This window comes from Sturnira hondurensis, unplaced genomic scaffold (genome assembly GCF_014824575.4).
Source record: "Sturnira hondurensis isolate 20B ecotype Veracruz unplaced genomic scaffold, ASM1482457v3 Scaffold0011568, whole genome shotgun sequence".
Lineage (NCBI taxonomy): Eukaryota > Metazoa > Chordata > Mammalia > Chiroptera > Phyllostomidae > Sturnira > Sturnira hondurensis.
In genome coordinates this window covers 369316-389669 of record NW_028084199.1, presented here as the reverse complement: position 1 = coordinate 389669, position 20354 = coordinate 369316, and the positions used below count along the sequence as shown (strand labels likewise).

General features: G+C 43.0%; 1 protein-coding gene across 1 annotated transcript; it reads left to right on the top strand.

Moving 5' to 3' along the window:
* Positions 1 to 11410: 11410 nt before the first annotated feature.
* AWAT1 (acyl-CoA wax alcohol acyltransferase 1) lies at positions 11411 to 17100 on the top strand. The gene is made up of 7 exons (XM_037060263.1): positions 11411 to 11551; positions 12502 to 12609; positions 12879 to 12949; positions 14280 to 14484; positions 14837 to 15008; positions 16464 to 16663; positions 16909 to 17100. The coding sequence occupies exons 1-7, from the start codon at positions 11476 to 11478 to the stop codon at positions 17061 to 17063; spliced, it is 987 nt and encodes a 328-aa protein (XP_036916158.1). The 5' UTR covers positions 11411 to 11475; the 3' UTR covers positions 17064 to 17100.
* Positions 17101 to 20354: the final 3254 nt, after the last annotated feature.

Below are 20354 nucleotides of genomic sequence, written 5' to 3'. Positions count from 1 at the left end.
AGCTGAAGTGTTTTAAAACAAATTTTGCCCTTATGTTTCTCATGTCAAAAAAAAGGGACCATTTTCTTATATAACAATAAAACCATTATCACACCTAAAAAAATCGACTATAATTCCTTAGTATCATTTAACACTTAGTCCACAGTCAATTTCCCTCATACCCTTCAAATATTTTTGCCAGTTGATTTATGATAGCCCATAAATTATTTTAATCTAGAACAGTCCTCCCTCTCCCCTCCCCCATTTTAAAAATACTATTCCCTTCTTTAAGAAACTTGATCATTATCCTGTAAAAAGCCCCATATTCTGAGTTTGTCTGTTTAACTCCTCATGGTGGCAAACTTGTTTCTTTATTCCTCCGACTTCCTATAAACTGGGAGTTAGCCCAGAGGCTTGTTTAGATTCAGGTTCAACTTTGGAGGTAAAAGTATTTTATACGTCAATATAGGTAGATATTTTATATTGTGGCTATCCCCTTTTCTAGTACTTCTAAGATTGATCCAAAAAGTGTGGGTAGTGGTGGCCTGATTTTTTCATTGTGACAGTCCACATAGACCTTTCGCCTCATGGTTTTAGCAGCCAATGACAACCATTGCATGACACAATTATTTCATAAGAGGATCTACAATGTTTTTCTATTTCTTTCAGGTCATCCACACTTACTAGGTCACATAATGCAGTATACAGATAAGCCTCACTTCCAACTCTACCCCTTCTACTCTGTTTCTTCCTTCTCTCTACAGGTAAGCATGTTTTTTAATTTAGGATTTTTTCCTTCTAGAGTTATTTTTGCAACAAGAAGCATTTTTATTCATACATTTACATGTATACATATATATTTGTATCCCCCCTTCTTGACAGAAGTTGCATTACTGTATATGCTATTCTGCATATACCTTTTTTCACTTAAATATATCCTGGAACTCACTCCATATCTGTGTCTCCAGATTTCCTTCATTATTGGAGGAAGATCTTCCTCATCATCGGCATTGAGTAAGAGGACGACAAAATCTGACTTACAATTTAGAAGTCTTCCACTAGCTGGTTTGTAAAAAAAAGAGAGAGAGAGAGATTTTTTAAAGGGTAAATATCAAAGCAGAGAGATCATTAAGAGGCTGCTACAATAATCTAAGGAGATGTGGTTATGAGCCATCTTAAATCATGCAAATCATCCCCAAACTCTAGAAATGGAGGGACTTGGGCCCCTGACAACTTTACCGAGCACAACAGCTCAGACATCTTGTGGTGTCTGAAAGAGAGAGAAATAGATCTTTATCTTATGTAAGCTACATTTTATTTTTATCACCTCTTGGCCTTTTGGCTAAGATCAACCATAAGCTATATTGTATTTTGGATCTCTGTCACATGCACTGAATCTACATCCTAGCTAATGCAAATCATTCTAGTTCTAACATGTTCTGATTATTACCAATAGAAGTCAGGACAAGTAGCTTCTTGTGTTGACTCTCTTGGTCACATGACCTTGAGCAAAGAAGAAATGAGAGTGTGTTCCTGGCAGAGAGAATAGCATGGGTGAGGTTTAATAGGCTGTGTTACTTGGCCTTTATCTCCTAAGCAACAGAGAGCCCCTGAATGTGACAAGAATTTTCAAAAGATTAAGTGAGTAGCAGTATAGAAGGGAAAAGAAACCAGAGACCAGGAGATCAGAATAGGATTCCAGGCTTAGGAACCCAACCCAGTTGCTTCTACCCAATGGGTAGTCATTGATAGCTCAAGAGAACCTATTTCTTCAATGACTTACCACAGCTAACTCTACCACCACCCCTCTAACTCCAGTTCTTACTATATATATTCTCTACTTGTTGCTGACTGCACTTCAGCCGCACTGACCTGCTTGCTGTTCCTTGAATATATTCCTTGAACAAGTATGCTCAAGTATGCATACAAGTATGCCAGAGGGTCTTTGTACTTGTTGCTCCCTCGGTATGAAATGCTTCTTGCCCTGGATAGCCACATGTTTTCCCTAACGGATCTACCTAAAATGGCATCCCACTTCCCGTTCCCTTTATTCTGGTTTATTTTACTTCAGAGAATGAATCACCACTTTGCATTATATTATATATATTTATTTGTTTTTGTTGCCTTCCTCTTTAGATTATAAGCATCATGAAGATAGGGACTTTGTCTACTTTAGTGCTGTAACACCATAAAACTAGAATACTACATAGCTGGCACAGGATAAGTATTTGTTGAATGAATGAATGAGATATAGAATGGATTTTATTAAGTCCTTCTACTTGTACTTCAAAGAGTCTTGGCTAATGAAAATGTGAGGCAACAGAGGTGAGGAGGAGAGAGCTAGAATGGAAAATAGCCCTGAGACTAGACACACAGGAAGGAACTTGAAGAGGATCTTAGAAGCTTAGCTGAGGCCCATTTACAAACTTTAAAGCACTTGGATTAACTTCTGTGGAGATTTTAAAGTTTTCTGTAACTAACTAAATCTGCTATTTTTGTGTCTGTGTCTTTTCTCCAAAGTTATGAAAATTTTTAAAGAACAACAATTTTTTTAACTTTTGGAAGAAAATATAGGAAAATATCTTAATAACCTCAGAGATGTGAAGAATTTATTAAATAACATACAAAAATATAAAGCTTAAAGGGAAGGATTGAAAATTCAACCACATTAAAATGAACAGTAAAATGACAATGAACTCACAACTATCAATAAATGAACCTTAAAAAAAGAAAAAAAAACTAAGCAAACAACTAGAAGAGGAACAGAATCAGAGAAATGGACATCACATGGAGGGTTTTCGGTGGGGAGGGAGAAGGGAGGAATAACAGGGAAAAGGTACAGGGAAGAAGAAGCATAATTGGCAGGCATTAAATAGATGGGGAGAGGTAAAAAATGGTATAGGAAACAGAACTCAAAGAACTTATATGTACAACCCATAGACATGAACTAAAGGGAGGGGAATGCTGGAGGGTTGGGGGGTGCAAGGTGGAGGGGTGATAAAGGGAGAGAATTTGGGAAAACTGTAATAGCATCATTAATAAAATATACTTTAAAAGGAAAAAAATGAAGAACTTAAAAAATCTCTTAAGAAAGTAAAAAGACAATCTATAAAGTAGGAGAAAGATCATTCATTTGACAAGTATTATTGAGCACCTACTACACGCCAGGCACTATTAATCATTCTTAGGATAAACCAGTGAACAAATCAAAACAAAATCCCTGCTCTTAAGAAGCATTGTATTGAAAATGTGTGTGTTTACCACATGTCAGGTACCATTATAAGTACTTTACATATATTAACTCATTTAATTGGCTCAACGACTCTATTAGGAGTTAGGTACTCCTCAGATGAGAAAAATGAAGTTCAAAAAGGTTATGGAAATTAAGACACAGAGAGATTAATTGCCAGAGATCACACAGTTAATAAGGGATTTGAACCCAAGCAGTCTGGCTCCAGAGACATGTTTTTTTCTACCCTACTGCAAACAGGTACCTTGACATTCATAGATTCTAACTCACAAGGATTAGTATATGGACTTTATCAAGAGCTCCTACAAATCATTGTGAAAAAATAATCAGTAGAAAAATGAGTAAAAGGCATAAATAGGTATTTTGCAGAAGAAATATGGCCCATAAACACGTGAACCAAAGTTCAACTTCTTTCATAATTAGGGAAATACAAATTAAAACTGCAAGAAGATAGTATTCAACACTAAACTGATTGGCAACAATTTTAAAAGTCATCCCTGGCTGCTGTGACTCAGTGGATTGCGCACCGGCCTGTGAACCAAAGGGTTGCCAGTTTGATTCCCAGTCAGGACATATGCCTGGATTGCCAGCTGGGTCTCCAGTGGGGTCCACGTGAGAGGCAACCACACATTGATGTTTCTCTCCCTCTCTATCTCCCTCACTTCCCCTCTCTCTGAAAATTAATAAATAAAATCTTTAAAAAAATTTTTAGTCAGTTCAAGCCAAATGTTAGGATATGGAGCAATGTGAACTCATGCCTGGTGAAAGCACATGATACAATCACACCAGAAAACAGTCTAGCATGTCCTAGTAAAACTGAATTTACACAGAACCTATGACTTAGCAGTTTCACTCCTAGGTATGTGTCCTAAAGAAACTTTTACACATGAGCACCAGAAGACATGTGTAAGAATGCCCAAGTCCTAGCAGTATGGTTCACAATAGCACAAATGAGCTGGAAACAACTCCAATGTCCATCAGTAAGAACATGGATGAAGAAGTCATGCTATATCCACACATTTTCATACAACAGAATACAAAAATAAGAGGTACATATGTCAACAAAGATAAATCTCAAAATGTTAGTGTTGAGTGAAAAATATCAAGTCTTGGTACATATACATGTACCTACTTTCATATACAGAGATAAAATATTGATAATTGTTGAATTGAAGAGGTAGATGATATATAAGTATGTATGTATTAGGCTGTTCTTTCAACTTTTCTACATGTTTCAATTTTTTACAAGAAAAAGTTGGAACAACTAACTTTGAAGGCCTTTAGAAAGAGTATGTCTTCTCTAGTTCATCACCATCCCCACTATTCCCTATTCATACCTCTCAGCCTGTTCCCTCATTTCTAATACCTCTGGTTCCTAGAGACATTGTTGTTTGCAACCTATGGCCATGCTCATCAGTCTCAGTCCCTCCTAGATCTCCCTGTCTCCTGCCCTGTAAACGGATCATAGTGTAGGGACATGACAGGTGTTTTTCTCATTCCCATAGGCCCAATAAACCATATATGAACTTCCGCTGTTTGGAACAGACAGTATGAGCTGACGTAATTCCTCATGACCATGCGGTGGAGAAGGAAGCCCTCTTCACCCACCTTCCAGCAGCTATAGCAACGTCGGCAAGTGTACTATACCTTCTAAGATAAGGGTGGGGCCTTTATCCCACAAGATAAGATGAAGAATTTTATGATTCTTTATAACTCTTGTAGTCTCTCTGGCACCATAGGTGAAAAGGGTGGGAAAGTAAGATCTGGGAACATCAAGGGACCAGTGGGGTTAAAACCACTGTATCAGGGATATAATAGATAAAGAAAATGGCAGTTACCTGTGCTTGGACATGAGAGTGAAAAAGAATCCATTGAGGGTGCATAGGCACAGAGAGTTGGCAGCTGATAAATCCTTCCTATTCAGACTGACCACTTTTCAGTTGCTCAGAGTCCAATGACAACAGGGAGACTGAAGCAGCTTCCCAGTTAGCATTTGCTGAGCCATATTCAGTGGTATGACAGGTGCTTTCTTTGCAAACTCTGGTTTTCACTCCCACAGCTATCACATTGTACTAAACAAATCCTCAATCCCTGCCACCCCCAGCTTGGCTATTTCTGTACATACCACACAGCATGGATTTATCCAATTGTTTAGCAGGAAAAAACAGGCTTAGAAGGAACAGGCAGATAGCCAGAGGCAGGCAGTGTCCATTGAGGGAAAGCTGAGGTTGGCCAGTGACACTGCATGACAGTCTGGACCAGGGTGCTGAAGCAGGTGGGGAAATGACAAGACTCCTGTCTAATTGTTCTAATCACCTGAACAGAGAGATCAAGATCACTTGCTTTTCCGATCTCTACCTACTTTAGACCAAGGACTAGACCTGGGTGGTATCTACTGGCTGTGTCTCCTTTAAGAATATGGCCTTGCCTTTTGGTTTATTCTTGACTTGACCTCCACACCTTGCTGAGTTCCTAGATCTCAGAACTTCAATTTGTGGTTAATATCTAGATCTTCCCATGGCCAGGCATTGGCTTAGGGGAATACTGATGCCTGTCCTTACTTCTCTGTGACTTGCTCTGGCTGTTTGCTGCCCCATCCTATAGTCACAGAACTCACTTGAGGATTTGATGCTGCCTGATAAATCCTTAGCAGGCCAGGGACTGAACATAAGGCAAAGGAGGACTCGGTTACCAAAACTGTAGCATCAAGCAGATACCTGCAGGCCTCTGAGAAGGAAATAAAAGCCAAGGCCAGACAATTAGCTTTTAAATTATGACCCATGGGGCAAAGACAGTACTTCACATGTGTAGTGTTAAAGAAGAAAACTCCTACTCGAAAAAGGTGTACCAATATAGATAGATAGAGAAGAGGACATCCATAAAACAATGATGAGTGTGTGTCATCAACCAAGCAGTATGATTAATACAATTCTGTGATGCCATGTTTAAAAAAGAAAGAAAGAAAACAAAGGATTGGTGTACTTAACATGAAGTTCTCACATTCCCAAGTTTCATAATTTCTTTTGCCTATCACTCCATTTTCTTTGATATACACTTTAGGTTGGCCAGGGCTACCCACATACCAAGAAAATCCTTGGCCTAGGAAATTGCAATCACTGTCACCTTTAGTTTAGATGACAACTGATGAATTGTTTTTCTCTAAAATAAAGCAATATGAAAGAATATAAACCAGTATGGTGACAAAACAGATTTCTGACCCTAGTTTTTCCAGGGCAAAGTCTGATCTCGGTGATCCAAAGCTAACAAGTCTCATTTTCCACACTTACATTTCAATGTTCCCTCAACTTGAGCTAAGGTGAATCTATGCAGTAGCACTCCCAGGTTTAGTAGAATTTGAGGGGCCTTCATGAAACCTGTCTCTGGACCTGTTTGGAGAAAAGGTTCAAATGCTCTTTTCAGTCTCAGTCATTTCCTTGGAGAGAGGGTCCAATTCTGCTGACAGGGTTACCTGGTCCCTGGACCCTACCCAGGTTAGTGGAGGCTTGAGGAAGTGTCCTACTGTTTGTACCAGTAAATCCTAAAATCTTCTGGAAGAGAGGAAATTGAGCAGTGCCACAGAAAGGGCTATGGGTGAGGGTTTCTGATCAGTGACCTTTCACTGACCATTAAAGACCTAGAAATCTGAACAGGTGGTGGAAGGAGCATGTCTAAAAATTAGTGCTTCCTCCATAAGAGGAGATTGGTTAAGCGAATCATGGCATATCCATACAATGAAATACTCTGTATAATCTTATAGAAGAAAATTGACATAAAAATATTCATGATATACTATTAGGTGAAAAAGTAGGTCACAAAGCAGTATAAAGAATGGAGATTCCAGCCCTGGCTGGCGTGGCTAAGTGGATTGAACACCGGCCTGTGAACCAAATGGTTTCGGGTTTGATTCCCAGTCAGGGCACATGCCTGGGTTGTGGACTGGGCCCTCAGTAGGGCGGCACGCAAGAGCCAACCACACATTGATGGTCCTCTCCCTCTCTTCCCCTCTCTCTAAAAATAAATGAATAAAATATTTTTAAAAGAATGAGATTTCATTTTGGTTAATAAATTATACATATGTACAAATTATACATAATAACTAGCATTTACTGAGATTCAAATATGAGCATATGTATAAGGAAAGCACTTTACTCATATAAAGCATATGAGTAAAGTGCTTTACATTAATTACTTTATCCTCATGACAACCCTATGATGTAGGGAGCTATTACATTCATCCTTCTGCAGATGAGGAAGCTGAGGCACTAAAAAGTTAAGTAATTTGCCATCATTCACTTGTGGCAAAGCTGAAATACAGACCTAGATGTGTTGACGTCAAGAGTCCAAACTCTTCACAGTGAAGTATATCTATGTCTATATTTATACAGAAGAAAAAGTGAAGAAAGAGAGATACCAGGATGGTGACAGTTGACAGTTAACAGTGGTTATTTCTGAGTGGTGAGATTGTGGTTGACTTTTGTTCCTGTTATGCTTTCCTAACTAGTCTGACATGTTTATAATTTATATGGATTATTTTTGTAATCAGGAAAAACAATAAATTGATTTCCATTTTGAAAAAAGCAAATAAGCCATTGCTTCCAACCAGTAGGCAACAGATTGCTGACAAGTAGGGGGAGTAACTTCATTACCAGGGTTCTGGAAATTTCTACATGGCCCAAGCATTGTCTAGAATGAATACATAATATGCTTCTACATATGTTTTTTTCAAATGTCATGATGTATACAGTCATGGTGTGCCTCCATAGCTCTTCAGTTTGCTATATATTTAATCAATCAATGAATTTAAAAAATACAACTATTATCATGTGGAAGTCCATGATATTTCTAGCATTAAAATACAAAAGGAAGGGATGGATGGGATCGGCTGCCAGGAGAAGAGAAAATGTATGGTTAGATTAACTCTCTGTAGCTTGAGTGTCTTCTCAACAGCTTACTTCCTTTTTTATGGGGAGGGAGGGGCAGGAGGAAATAGAGGGAATAAAAACCTGAAAAAGCACATATTATTGAAAGTTAACCCAGGAGCAGTCCTGGAGAAGACAATTTACAAAGAGAGAGAAGGTGGCGAGGGAGTTGATATATATTGGCAGAAAATTGTATCATGAAGACAGAATGCTCATCTCCCCTGTATTGCCAGGAGTCCATCTCCAACATCAACCACAGGGATGTTAACAGTTAAGTAGGGCAGAGATGCTGCAATAACTGAGTGCTGACATTTGCTGGAGGGCCAGGCTGGTACCCAATCAGCAGAAACACCAGAGGTGGGGCGGGCCTCTAGGTGTAAGGGAGGGTTGCAAAGATAATAAGAAGAGTCCAAAGATAATAAGAGGAGAGTCTTCTTATTTTTGGCAAAATAAGAAGAGCTTTGTCTTTTGCCAAACTGACTCAAAGGTCAGCACCTGCATTCCTTTCTCTCATTCTTCTTCTCCTCTTTTGTATTGTGTCCCTTTCCCTGTAATTCTGTGCATCCTCTTGTCCCCTACTGGAGTCTCTGGGACACATTCCTCCGTGAGTTTCCTATGATCACGTTACCCATAAGAAACCATCTTGATCACTGACCTCAAATTAAGATTTCCACTTACCAAGGGCCTAGGACTTTCTAGGCATTAGGGGCAGGTGCACTGACAATAAGATGTGGTCCACACTCTTTTAGAAGCATACAGTCTTCAGGTGTGAAAAGTAAAAGCAAACAGACCAAAAAACCACCCAAAAAAACAAAACTAAACAAAACAGAAAACAACTCCCACAACCCAATGTGCTTCAGTGAGCATAAAGTTACGACAAGGTAAGAGACAGAAGTCAGAGAGGGAGGAATGGGTCTTTGTTCCCCCCTCCCACTCTGGCTATATATGGGACTCAACTCTGAACCAGGTTCCACACTCCCAATCACTGCTCATGGGAACTGGTGCTGAATCCAGGAAGACTGGCCTACTCCAACTGAGAAGATTCTTCAGTAGGTCAATGGCATGGTGAACAAAAGAGTGCAGGAAGGGGAACTGTTCTGTATTAAAAGCCAATAAAGATCTTATCAAAGAGCTGAAACCTGGGTTTGATTCAGTCTTTAGACCCAACTGCCAATCTACTGGAAATACTACCCGGGAACCTGTTGAAGTGCACCATGAGCATGCAGTAAGCAAAGTCTGGGCTGTGGGAAATGCTCCAGGTCAAACACCATAGGTTCTCCAGCAGATGTTATCAGGGAAGGAAAGTATTAAGGAGGAACCTGTACATCAAAACAGACTTATCCCTGGCTGGCATAGCTCAGTGGTTGAGTGCCAACCTGTGAACCAAGGGGCTGCTGGTTTGATTCCAAGTCAAGGCACATGCTTGGGCTGTGGGCCAAGTCCCCAGTAGGAGGTGCACAAGAGGCAACCACACACTGGTGTTTCTCTCCCTCTCTTTCTTCTTCCTTTCCCCTCTCTCTAGAAACAAACAAACAAACAAACAAATCTTTAAAAAACAACAGACTTAAACTCTTCCAAGTGTCACAGTCATAAAACACAAGGAAAGACCCAGGAACTGTCACAGATTGGAGAAAACTAAGGAGACATGATACCTGAATACAGTGTAGGACTTGATGGAATTCTGAAACAGATAATGAACATTAGTAGGAAAAACTAGTGCAATCTGAATCATCTGGAGTGAACAAAGTCTGGAATGAACAGTAATGTGCCAGTACTACTTCCTTAGCTCTGATAGCTCTACTATGGTTATTGAAGATGTCAACAAGGGAAAGCCAGGTGAAGGGTATAGGGAACTCTCCATATTATCTTTGCAACCCTCCCATATGTTTAAAGTTCTTCCAAAGTAAAAGGTTTAAAAAAGAGAAAATTCAAGAAACATCTTAATTTTTTTCATGGGCAAGACTAAACCATAGGCAAGTGCTTTTGGGTAATCATAGAAAGGCCAGGGAAGTCCTGACTGGTGTGGCTTAGTGGATTGAGTGTGGGCCTGCAAACCAGAGTCACTGGTTTGATTCCCAGTCAGGGCATCTGGCTGAGTTGCAGGCCAGGTCCCCAGTGGGGGGTGCGCAAGAGGCAACCACACATCGATGTTTCTCTCCCTCTCTTTCTCCCTTCCTTCCCCTCTCTCTAAAAATAAATAAATAGCATCTCAAAAAAGGGAAAGGCTGGGGAAAAATTACTCTAAATGTCAGGATAATGCAGGGTGATGGTAGTTTGGGAAGAGGAAGAGAATTGTCATTGAAATGGGGCACGGGGAGAGGCTTGTGGGGTGAGTGGAAAAGTTTTATTTCTTGACTTTGTGGTGGCTGCAAGGTGTTTCTCTTACAGCAATTCATTAAGTCTTAGGTAGTTTTGTATATCTGAGTTTTATTTTACAACAAAAAAAATTAGAGAGAGGAGGTGGGGGAGAGAGTTACAGAGAGACTTAAGAGACATAGCATCCAGTTATAACCAGTGGATTTATTTGAATCCTGATTTAAATTAATCAACTATGAAGAGATATTTGAATATGGACTGGCTCTTAGATGTTATTAGAGAATTGGTAAACTTGTTAAGGGTGGTAGTGGCATTGTTGTTATGGAAGGAAAATTCATATTTTTGTTGATACATAGCAAAACATTTAGGGATGAAATGACATGTCTTATAATTGCTTAAAAATACTCCAAGAAAAAACAAAGAGTGGGGAAATGGGTGAAACAAGTAGGTCAAAATATTAATAGCTTGACGATGAACGCAAAGGTAAAATTGTGTTGCTTTTTCTAGTTTCGTGTGTGTGTGGAAATTTTTATAATAGCAAGTTAAAAGAGGCAGACAGCCTCAAACCCAACTGCCTCAGGTCAACATTCTGTGCCAACAGAGACTTACTCCCAAGGGCTCCCCACCCCCACAAACCTCCAGCGCTCCCTTCCCACCAGCCATCTCCTTGAGGTCACAAAGCCCATAGTCTTTGGAGCAGCCTGTGAGAGATGTTTCCCTTCTCTGGATCTCTGGGTCACCAGGACTAGATGGCAGTCCTTGTCAACTTCCTCCATCCTGGTGTCCCAGTAATCCCAGAAGAGAGAGTCAAAGGGCAAATGGGTAGGGTCCATGGCTCAGGCTCTGAAGTACCTGCCCCTGAAGTGGGTGGGAGGTGTGGGACAGAACAAGAAGGGAAGAGAGCAGGTGAAAAGCCTCCTGGTCACCAGTGAGTGAGTTTCTGGAGGCTGGTGTCACCTGTGCTTGGAACACTGTTCGGGGATCTTCACCTCTGTCAGTCTCCTGGGCATCATGCCTTGTTTCAAGCAGCCTAAGCACTTCCAGAGTCTCATAATTCTGCACTGGCCCTTGTGCTACCTTGTCATATGTGAGTACCGGCTGAAGGGTGCACAGCAAGAAGCCAGAGTCAGGGACTGGGGCAGAGCTGGGGTGGTTTGTGAGCTCATAACAAGTTTCGCCTCTAGCCTTTCATCATTTTAGATAGCACTACAGAGGACAGGCAAGGAGTCTTGAGCTCCCTGAGTGCCCTGGGGAAGGAAAAGCTAGAGTCTCAGGGGATAGTAAGTAAGGACAGGCAGGGGAATAGGACAAGGGCATGATGGCTCATTTTAGCTACTTGGTCAGCCTCACTATCTGGAGATGGGAAATGAGGCCCAGGGAATAGGCATGATAGGTTCATGATCATAAGGAAACAGGGAGTAAGACAGAGGAAGGATTAGTATTACAGACTTAGAAAATATAGCCTGTGTCTGAACCATAGTTCTCCCCTCTGGAAGGCATGGGTGGTAGCATAGCGGGGTAGCATGGGGGGATACAGAGATAGTGGAAGTAATGGTGAAGGGCAAAAGGACAAGAATGGTAGAAGGATACAGATGCTCTGTGAGTAGGGTTTGGGGATTTATGGGCAGTGTACGGGCAAGGGAGGGCGGGCTAGTGGTTCACCAGGGTTCCAGGATGATGGACAGGAGGGAGACGAAAGGAACCAGGTGATTCGCAAATGGGAGCAGGAGGAAAAAGCTGGTGGCAGGCATGGTGCAGGAGTAGAGGGATGATGGGTGAGCAGGGAGGCAGGTGGACCGCAGAGGCAGGTAGGTGAAGAAACAGGACTGGTGTATGGTAGATGATAGAGGAAATGTTTGAAGGACAAATAGACATGGGTAGTGGATAGGAAGGAGCTGAACTGTGCAGAAAGCCAGGACCAGAAGCTTGGGTAGTTTGGAGGGCTCTTAATAGGGCTGGACAAGAGTGGTAAGTGGTCTATTAAGTGGTCAAGCCCTGATGGCAGCACAAATTTGATCTGCTTTGCTCCCTCATCAGTTTGGATCATGAACCCATTGTTTATTTACCTGCTATTTACATCGTTATGGCCACTACCAATCCTTTACTTTGTCTGGTATATCCTGGACTGGAAGACCCCAGAACAAGGTAAGACTCATGGACCTAGAAAGAATAAGACTTAAGAATGTTCCATCTTAACCTGTAGCTAGGGAGTTGAACTCACGGTACCATAGGCCTTTTGTCCAGTTTCTCAGGGTCACAGGAGCTGGGCCAGTCAGGACCATCCTGGCGTCTCCTCCTTTTCCATCTCTCTAGCAGAGCCATGGTCCCTCCATGCTGGCAGGGAAGCCCTGGGTGAGTGGGAGGAATGGGATTGGCACACACAGACACTATCCTTACTGATATTCCTGTCTCAGGTGGACGGCGATCTGCCTGGGTAAGGAACTGGTCTATCTGGACTCATATCAGGGACTATTTCCCCATCACGGTAAGTGTGTCTTCCTTGGAGTCCCTTCACAGTTCCCCAAATACTAGGAATTTATGCCAAATGACCAGGGTTGTCCATAAAGGTAATGAGCATTCCAGACAAGTTTCAATGCAGACTAGACATAATTTTTTTAAAAATTCTTGTTTGTTTGTTTGTTTGTTTATTAGAGAGAGGGGGAAGAAGGGAGAAAGAGAAGGAGAGAAACACCCATGTGTGGTTGTCTCTTATGTGCCCCCTGCTGGGGACCTGGCCAGCAACCTAGGCATTTGCCATGACTGGGAATCAAACCAGCGACCCTTTGGTTCACAGGCTGGCACTCAATCCACTGAGCCACACCAGCCAGGACTAGGCACACTCTATGATCCAGCATTGCTCCTAGGCACTCATGCTAGGACACTTTGGATGTTCTTGGAATGACCTAGCAGATAACATAGGCAGAAACGCAAATGCAGTTCTGTTCAGTTTAATGAACACAGACTGAAAGTAAATTTTATGCCACATGTTTGGGATACAGAACGTGAGTAGAATACCATCCTCTGCCATCAAAGAACTCACATCTAATGGGGAGGATAGGCAAGTGTATACAGGGTCGAGCAGAAGTAAGGCCTGCTTGAGTGTGGTTGGGAGGGTAATAATATGGGTGTAATAATTTATAGTTTTAATTTGAACATTTCACATAAAATGTCCTATGGTGTGCTTGAGTGTGCTATTGTTATGTTACAGAATGACATGCTTATGATTTTGTAAGAAAAGATTTTGTAACAAAAAAGAGTGTTATTTGTGCCAGGCCCTGTGTTTATGGTTCAGTACAAGATCTACAAGTAGTTCAGAGGATGGGTAAGGAAAGGCTTCATGGACATGGTAATATGCAAGCAGAGCTTTCAAAGTTCAATAAAAGTTCCTTAGGTGGGCACTGAAATGGGGTCTGGGGGTGGGGAGAAGATACCAGGGAAAGGTTCTAGAAATGTACTGCTACACGGATCCTCCAAGCACACTTCAGAGTAGGCAACAAACACTGTCCTGATTTTGAGATCAGAGCTTGCCGACCTTTTTCACTTAAGAGCACTCTGAGAAAATGATGCCACTCATGGAGTGCACTGATGACTCCTTGCAGCCATAGGCAAGAGACCCAGGAGTTCAGCTGCCCCAGACTCTATGTAGTTTTTCAGGGGCCGAGGAGACCTATACCTCAGCCCCCCGAAAACCCACCTGTGGCCTATCTGTGAAAAAGCTCTGCTTAGAGAGCACTCTGATTTCTGCAGTGTGTCCACCTTTGCTTGACCATGTGGTCTCATTCCACCTCCTCTGTCGATTTTCTCCATGGCTACAGATCGTGAAGACTAAAGACTTGTCTCCTGAGCAAAACTACCTCATGGGGGTTCACCCACATGGCCTCTTGACCTATGGTGCCTTCTGCAACTTCTGCACTGAGGCCACAGGCTTCTTGAAGATCTTCCCAGGCATCACACCCCACTTGGCCACGCTGTCCTACTTCTTCAAGATCCCCTTGATTAGGGAATACCTCATGGCCAAAGGTGCTTCTGTGGCAGGAGATTAATATCAATAAAGGAAAAGAAAAGGGGTGGTATTATAGCTGGAATCCAGAAAGTCCTCTGGTTATCCCACAGGAAACCTTCCTGCTGTACTTTCAACCCAGTGCCTCCTGCAAAGTGGAGATACTGCCTCAAAGTGAAATGTGTTGTATTTTCTCACAGCCTTCTCTTCTCCACACCCCTTGTCCCACCTCATCCCCTCTACTCCTGAGACCCATGGGAACAGAGGATACACCAACAGGCCAGTGAGAAGTAGAGCAGAGGGTGTTCCCTCTCAGTCTTTTCTCCTCTGCCTATTATTTTATTCCTGTCTCTGCTCCTTGATTCGTTTCAGGTGTCTGCTCTGTGAGTCAGCCAGCCATTGACTACCTGCTGAGCCACGGCACTGGCAACCTTGTGGGTATTGTTGTGGGAGGGGTGGGCGAGGCCCTGCAAAGTGTGCCCAACACCACCACCCTCATCATCCAGAAGCGCAAGGGGTTTGTGCGCACTGCCCTCCAGCATGGGTAGGTGTTCCTCCCAGGTCAGGGGTGGGTGACCTTCTCTAAACAGCATGCCCTGGTAGGTGATGCCAAGATAAATGAGACATGACTCTTGCCCTCATTGAACCAACTAGTGACTAGGGGAGAAACTATAGGATTTCAAAAAGATTTAAGTCAACTGCTCCTTCTGAGCTAACTGGACCAGTTCCCAGCAAGCCAAACTACAAAGCCAGATTCATTATCAGGGGAATTGGCTAGAGCTGCCCTAGTATATAGTGGACTCCTATATTATCAATATCAACATCTACATCTGTCTGTGAATGCTAAGTGCAAGAGGCATTACGGTATGGTCAGTATGCACTAGGATCTGGAGTCAGGGGCCTGATTTAAAATCCTGGCTCCATGACTTACCATGCACTCTGGGACAGGTTCCTCAACCATCCTGACACTTCATGTGTTCATCCTTATAATGTTGCCACTAATAATTACACTTGCTTCATTGGGTTATTGTGGGATTTAAATGAATTTCTGTGCATAAAACACCTACCATGTGCCTGACACACAGTTAGCCACTAACGACTTAGGAGTAAGGAGAGACAGTAAGGAGGAGGAGGCCAAGGTTGGAGCTGTGGGCTGTCCCATCAGCTCAGCAGGCCGGCTCATTGGATACAGGGACAGCTGTCCTACTACAGACTCAGAAAGGAGAGAAGCATTTCCTCTAAGGACCTTGCCTTAGTTGTCTGTTGATCAGTCAGAGCAAATGTAGGGGAGAGAGTGCTGCACGCAGAGGGAGGAGTCCTGGAGGCCAGTCCAGGTCCTGTCACTCATTGACTGCCTGAGTCTGGAAGATGAGAAAAGGACTCACCCCCTCCGTGTCCTCTCCTGTCTCCACTGTGAGGAACCAGTAAGGTCACATATATCAGGGTGCTGGGAGATTGTTATTAGTAACTCTCACCGGAAGACCTAAGGAGCCTCATTCCCTATTTAAGACCCTGTCAGGCTGGATTCCCGTGGCCTATGAGAGAGGAATGATTTTTGCTGTGCTAATCCCAAGACCCAAGAACAGAATACCCCATGCATAGTCCCTGTGGGTGTGGGGGTGCATCATACACACACATTCGTGCAAAATTATTGTCATCTCTGTGCCCCCTACTAGTAGGAACAGAGTCAGCTATTCCTCTCCCTGACGCTTCCTGAAAGCTGTGAGTGAGTCTCTGGGGATCCCTGCCCAAACTCTTCTTCCTTTGCTGCACCCCCATATCTTGCCCCTGTGATCCTGGCCCAGAGAGAGCAATTTTACTGACTTTGAACTGTTCAGGACAAGAAACACAAAATAAGGGAGCCCTGTATAATGCAAGAAGAAATTCTTTATGCCACAGGGACTTTGTAATGGATGGGGTCCTGGCCATGAACACATGTTATTCCTGGGTGGTTCCCATCTGGCCTGTGTTTGGGAAATAAATTGGGTCTTTCTTACAGGACTCATCTAGTCCCTACCTTCACTTTTGGAGAAACTGACGTATTCAATCAGGTGGTGTTCCATCAGGACAGCAAGATGTTTAAGTTCCAGAGCTGGTTCCGCCATATCTTTGGTTTCTATTTTTGTGTCTTCTATGGACGAGGCTTCCCTAAAGGTTCTACTGGGCTCCTGCCATACCCGCTGCCTATCACCACTGTGGGTGAGTGCTGCTTTTAGCCCAAGGCCACCTCAGCTCTTTCTCGGCTTCCACCTCAGCCCTGCCCACCCTGCCCCCAACAAAGAAGAGGGCAAGTGGTAGGGGAGATGCTGGGAGTTGATTTGGGACCTGAAAGGATCAGGTCCAGGGTGGGAAGTGGAAAGAAAAGAGAAGAAGGTTAATGGAACACAAGAGTTTATTGCTCACTCTTTCTCCTTTGGCATCTCCCATGGCATCTCCCATGGCAGTCGGGGAGCCTCTGCCAGTGCCCAAGATTGAGAAGCCGAGCCAGGAGGTGGTGGACAAGTACCATGCACTCTATATGGAAGCCCTGCAGAAACTGTTTGACCAGCACAAGACCAAGTATGGCTTATCAGAGACCCAAAAGCTGCTTTTCTTGTGATTGAAGAGGCTGTGTGCCCAAGAGAGAGTTCTTGAGCCCTGGCTGATGTGGCTCAGTGGCTTGGGCATTGTGCCACAAAGGGAAAGGTTGCCAGTTGGATTCCTGGTGCGGGCACATGCCTGGGCTGCAGGCTGGGTGTTCAGTTGGAGCATGTGCAGAAGGCAGCCAATTGAAGTTTCTCTCTTTCACCTCGATGTTTCTCTCCCTCCTTTCCCTTCTTTCTAAAAACATAAAAAATAAATGAGAGCAAAAACAAAAACAAAAAGAGAGAGTGCCTGGAAGAGGAGACTCATTTGCTACTACCCAAAAGGGGGAGAAGGGAGGTGAAGAAAGGATAGTGCGTGGTTGGACACAGCATCAGGAATTCCTTCCTTGCCACAGAGCCCTTGTAGTTGCTGTCCCTGAGGGTCTTCACTCAGAGGGAGCCTGAGGCCCCTCAGGCCCAGACAGGCATGCTCCCTGCCAGCCTCCCTACTGGCATCTCCTCTCTGAACCAAGCAGGCCAGGTCCTGGAGGGCTCAAAAGATAGCCAAACAGCCCAAGTACCTGCCACTCTAGTTGCTGTTCTTGCTATGTTAGCACATTTAAAAATTGACATCTATTTTGCATACCATAAATTTAACTCATTTAAAGTGTAAAATTCAGTAGAATTGAGTATAGGCACAGCATTGTGTAACCACAACCACTCTCTGATTTTAGAGCATTTTTCAGGACCCCCTCAAAGAAACCCAGTTCACATTACCAGTCATTCCCCATTCCCCCATGTCCCCAGACCCTGGCAACAACGAATCCATTTTCTGTCTCTTTGGATTTGCCAATTCTGGACATGTCATATACGTGGAAGCGTAGAATAGGTGGTCTTTTATGGACCACCTATTAGGTAGAATGGCTTCTTTCTCTTAGCCTAATGTTTTCCAGGTTCATCCGATTTCTTTTTATGGCTGAATAATATTTCATTGTATGTGTACATCACATTTTTTATTCATTCACCAGTTGATGGATTTGGCAGTTGTTTCCACTTTTTGGTTATTATGAATAATGCTGCTGTAAACATTCATGCACAATTTTTTGTGAGGTAAGTTTGCTGTCTCCAAATACAAAGGCTTACCTTAGTTCATCCCACTCAGCTAACAAGCAGGCCTTTCAGATAGATCAAAGGCATCTTACTTAGGTTTTCTTTTCAGTTGACAGGTATTCCACATAGGTCACTTTGTCCTCATGGTGGTGTTGGTCTTCTAACACCATCATCTCAAGATATTTGCTACCTTCCTGGGAGTTCTACTATGGGGGTTCCACTTTATATCTATATTTTAAATGCTTACTAAGCTGTGTTTTAAAAAATTTTAAGCTGTACTCTGAGAGTTTTCAAAGAGTAAATAAAAACACAGATATCTCTTTTATTTTTTATTTTTTTTCAACCTATTGGGGTGACATTGGTTTATAAATTATATAGGTTTGGGGGGTATAATTCTACGATACATCACCTATATAGTGTGGTGTGTGTTCACCACCTCAAGTCAAGTCTCCTTCTGTCACCATTTTCTCCCCCTTTACCCTCTTCTACTTCCTCCCACCCCACAGATGTCTCTTGTTTCACAAGGCAATCAACAAAAGACCCATTTAAAAATGTGAAAAGGAAAATTTTTTAAATAAAATAAAATAATAAAAAATGTAAAGGAGCAAATGTTAAAAGGCTATCTGGAAACTCATGCAACTCAATAGCAAAACAAACAAACAAATCATTCAATTTAAAAATGGGGCAGAGGACCTGAATAGACATTTTTGTAAAGAAAGCTGTGAAACAGCCAGCTGCTGCTAGTGCCGGGCCTGGGGCCACTTAATGAGAGGTATGAGGGGGCTCACTGAGGCCAGATGCTGCTTGTTTGAGAGATTTTTAGGAAAGTCTGAAGCATGAGCCAAGATAGGCCATTCAAATGGTAAAGGAACTGGAAGCAGCTTGGGTGGGCTCATGTGTTGGGTGGGAAGAGGTCTCAGGAAAGCACCACAGGGCTGGGCAAATAGTGTGAGCCAGGTTTGATGGCGCCTGCTTGCCATCTCTGTAGAGGGAAGGTTCATCAAAACAACAATAGCCTCTGCCAGCACTTCTGTCTGGGAGAAAGATGCCCCCCTCACCACTCTTGCCCTGATGCAGGACATTTCAGCACTGGAGTTCAGAGGGAGTGAGTCTGAGTAAGTCTGTGTTTGGGCTCTTTAAGAGGAATTGCCTGGGCCTCCAGAAGTTTTTGTCTTCCTCAGCCTCAATCCCCACTGGTTTTTACAGCCAGAAGTTATGGAGACTTCTCTTCCCAGCACAGGAACCCAGGAATAGGATAGGTGTGGGTTCCCAGCACAGGAACCCAGCCTGGTGTGGGGCTGGGACCCCTTGCTCCTCAGAGGTGGACCTCTGCAGCTGAGGTATCCCTCCTGATTTTTTTTTGCAACACGTTAGTGTGTGACCTGCATTTTAAGCGTTTCTGCCTCTCCTACCAGTATCCAGTTGGCTTCTTCTTTATATCCTTAGTTATAGGAATTCTGTTCAGCTAGATTTCAGGTGACTCTGGATTATGGTTGTTCTGTGGTTTAGTTGTCATTTTGATGTGGTTGTGGGAGGATGCGAATACTGCATTTACCTATGCTGCCATCTTGAGCAAAAGTCCCTTGCGTTCTTATTACCATCAACTACTTGCTCCTCAAACATTCACTCCTCTATGTCTTTTCTCCCCACCCTCCCCGTCTCCCCTACAATGCAACCTCGTATCCTCCATCACTCTCCTTCTCCTTCTGAATATTTTTAAGATACTCTAAGGTTTTGTTCCATACTGTGGTTATTACAGTGACTTTATATGTGCTGATCATCAAGGGAACTAATCAGTAGAACTTAGAGAATGTGAAGGCAGGAAAGAATATTTACGAAGAGCAGCCAGGAGGGTGACCCTAGGGGGCCAAATAGCCAGGGGTCCATCTGAGGTGATCACAGGGGGCAGAAAGTGAGCAGAGCACTTGAGTGGTATCCAGAAGGCAGACCTACAGAGGGAGGAGCTGTACTTAGTCACTGTCCTTGGGCCCAGGCTATCAGCCAGGAAGTTCAGTGCCTCCTCATACATCATAAAGGCCAGCAAAGACCCTTATCTGGCCTATCTTTGATCACTCCTTACCTCCTTACCATGGTATAAAGTAATACACTGGACTACTTCATGTTTTCTGAACATTTTTACTTTTCTTTTTTCCTTTGAAACATGTTTTCTCTACATGGTAAAGCCTATTCATCTTTAAGCCCACATAAAATATCAT

What these genes read in the sequence shown, in the direction of transcription:
- AWAT1 (XM_037060263.1), top strand. Translation starts at nt 11,476, where the DNA reads ATGCCTTGTTTCAAGCAGCCTAAGCACTTCCAGAGTCTCATAATTCTG. An exon ending in GGGACTATTTCCCCATCACG is followed by an intron (nt 12,950 to 14,279) that starts GTAAGTGTGTCT and finishes CCATGGCTACAG; the next exon opens with ATCGTGAAGACTAAAGACTT. An exon ending in GCTGCCTATCACCACTGTGG is followed by an intron (nt 16,664 to 16,908) that starts GTGAGTGCTGCT and finishes CTCCCATGGCAG; the next exon opens with TCGGGGAGCCTCTGCCAGTG.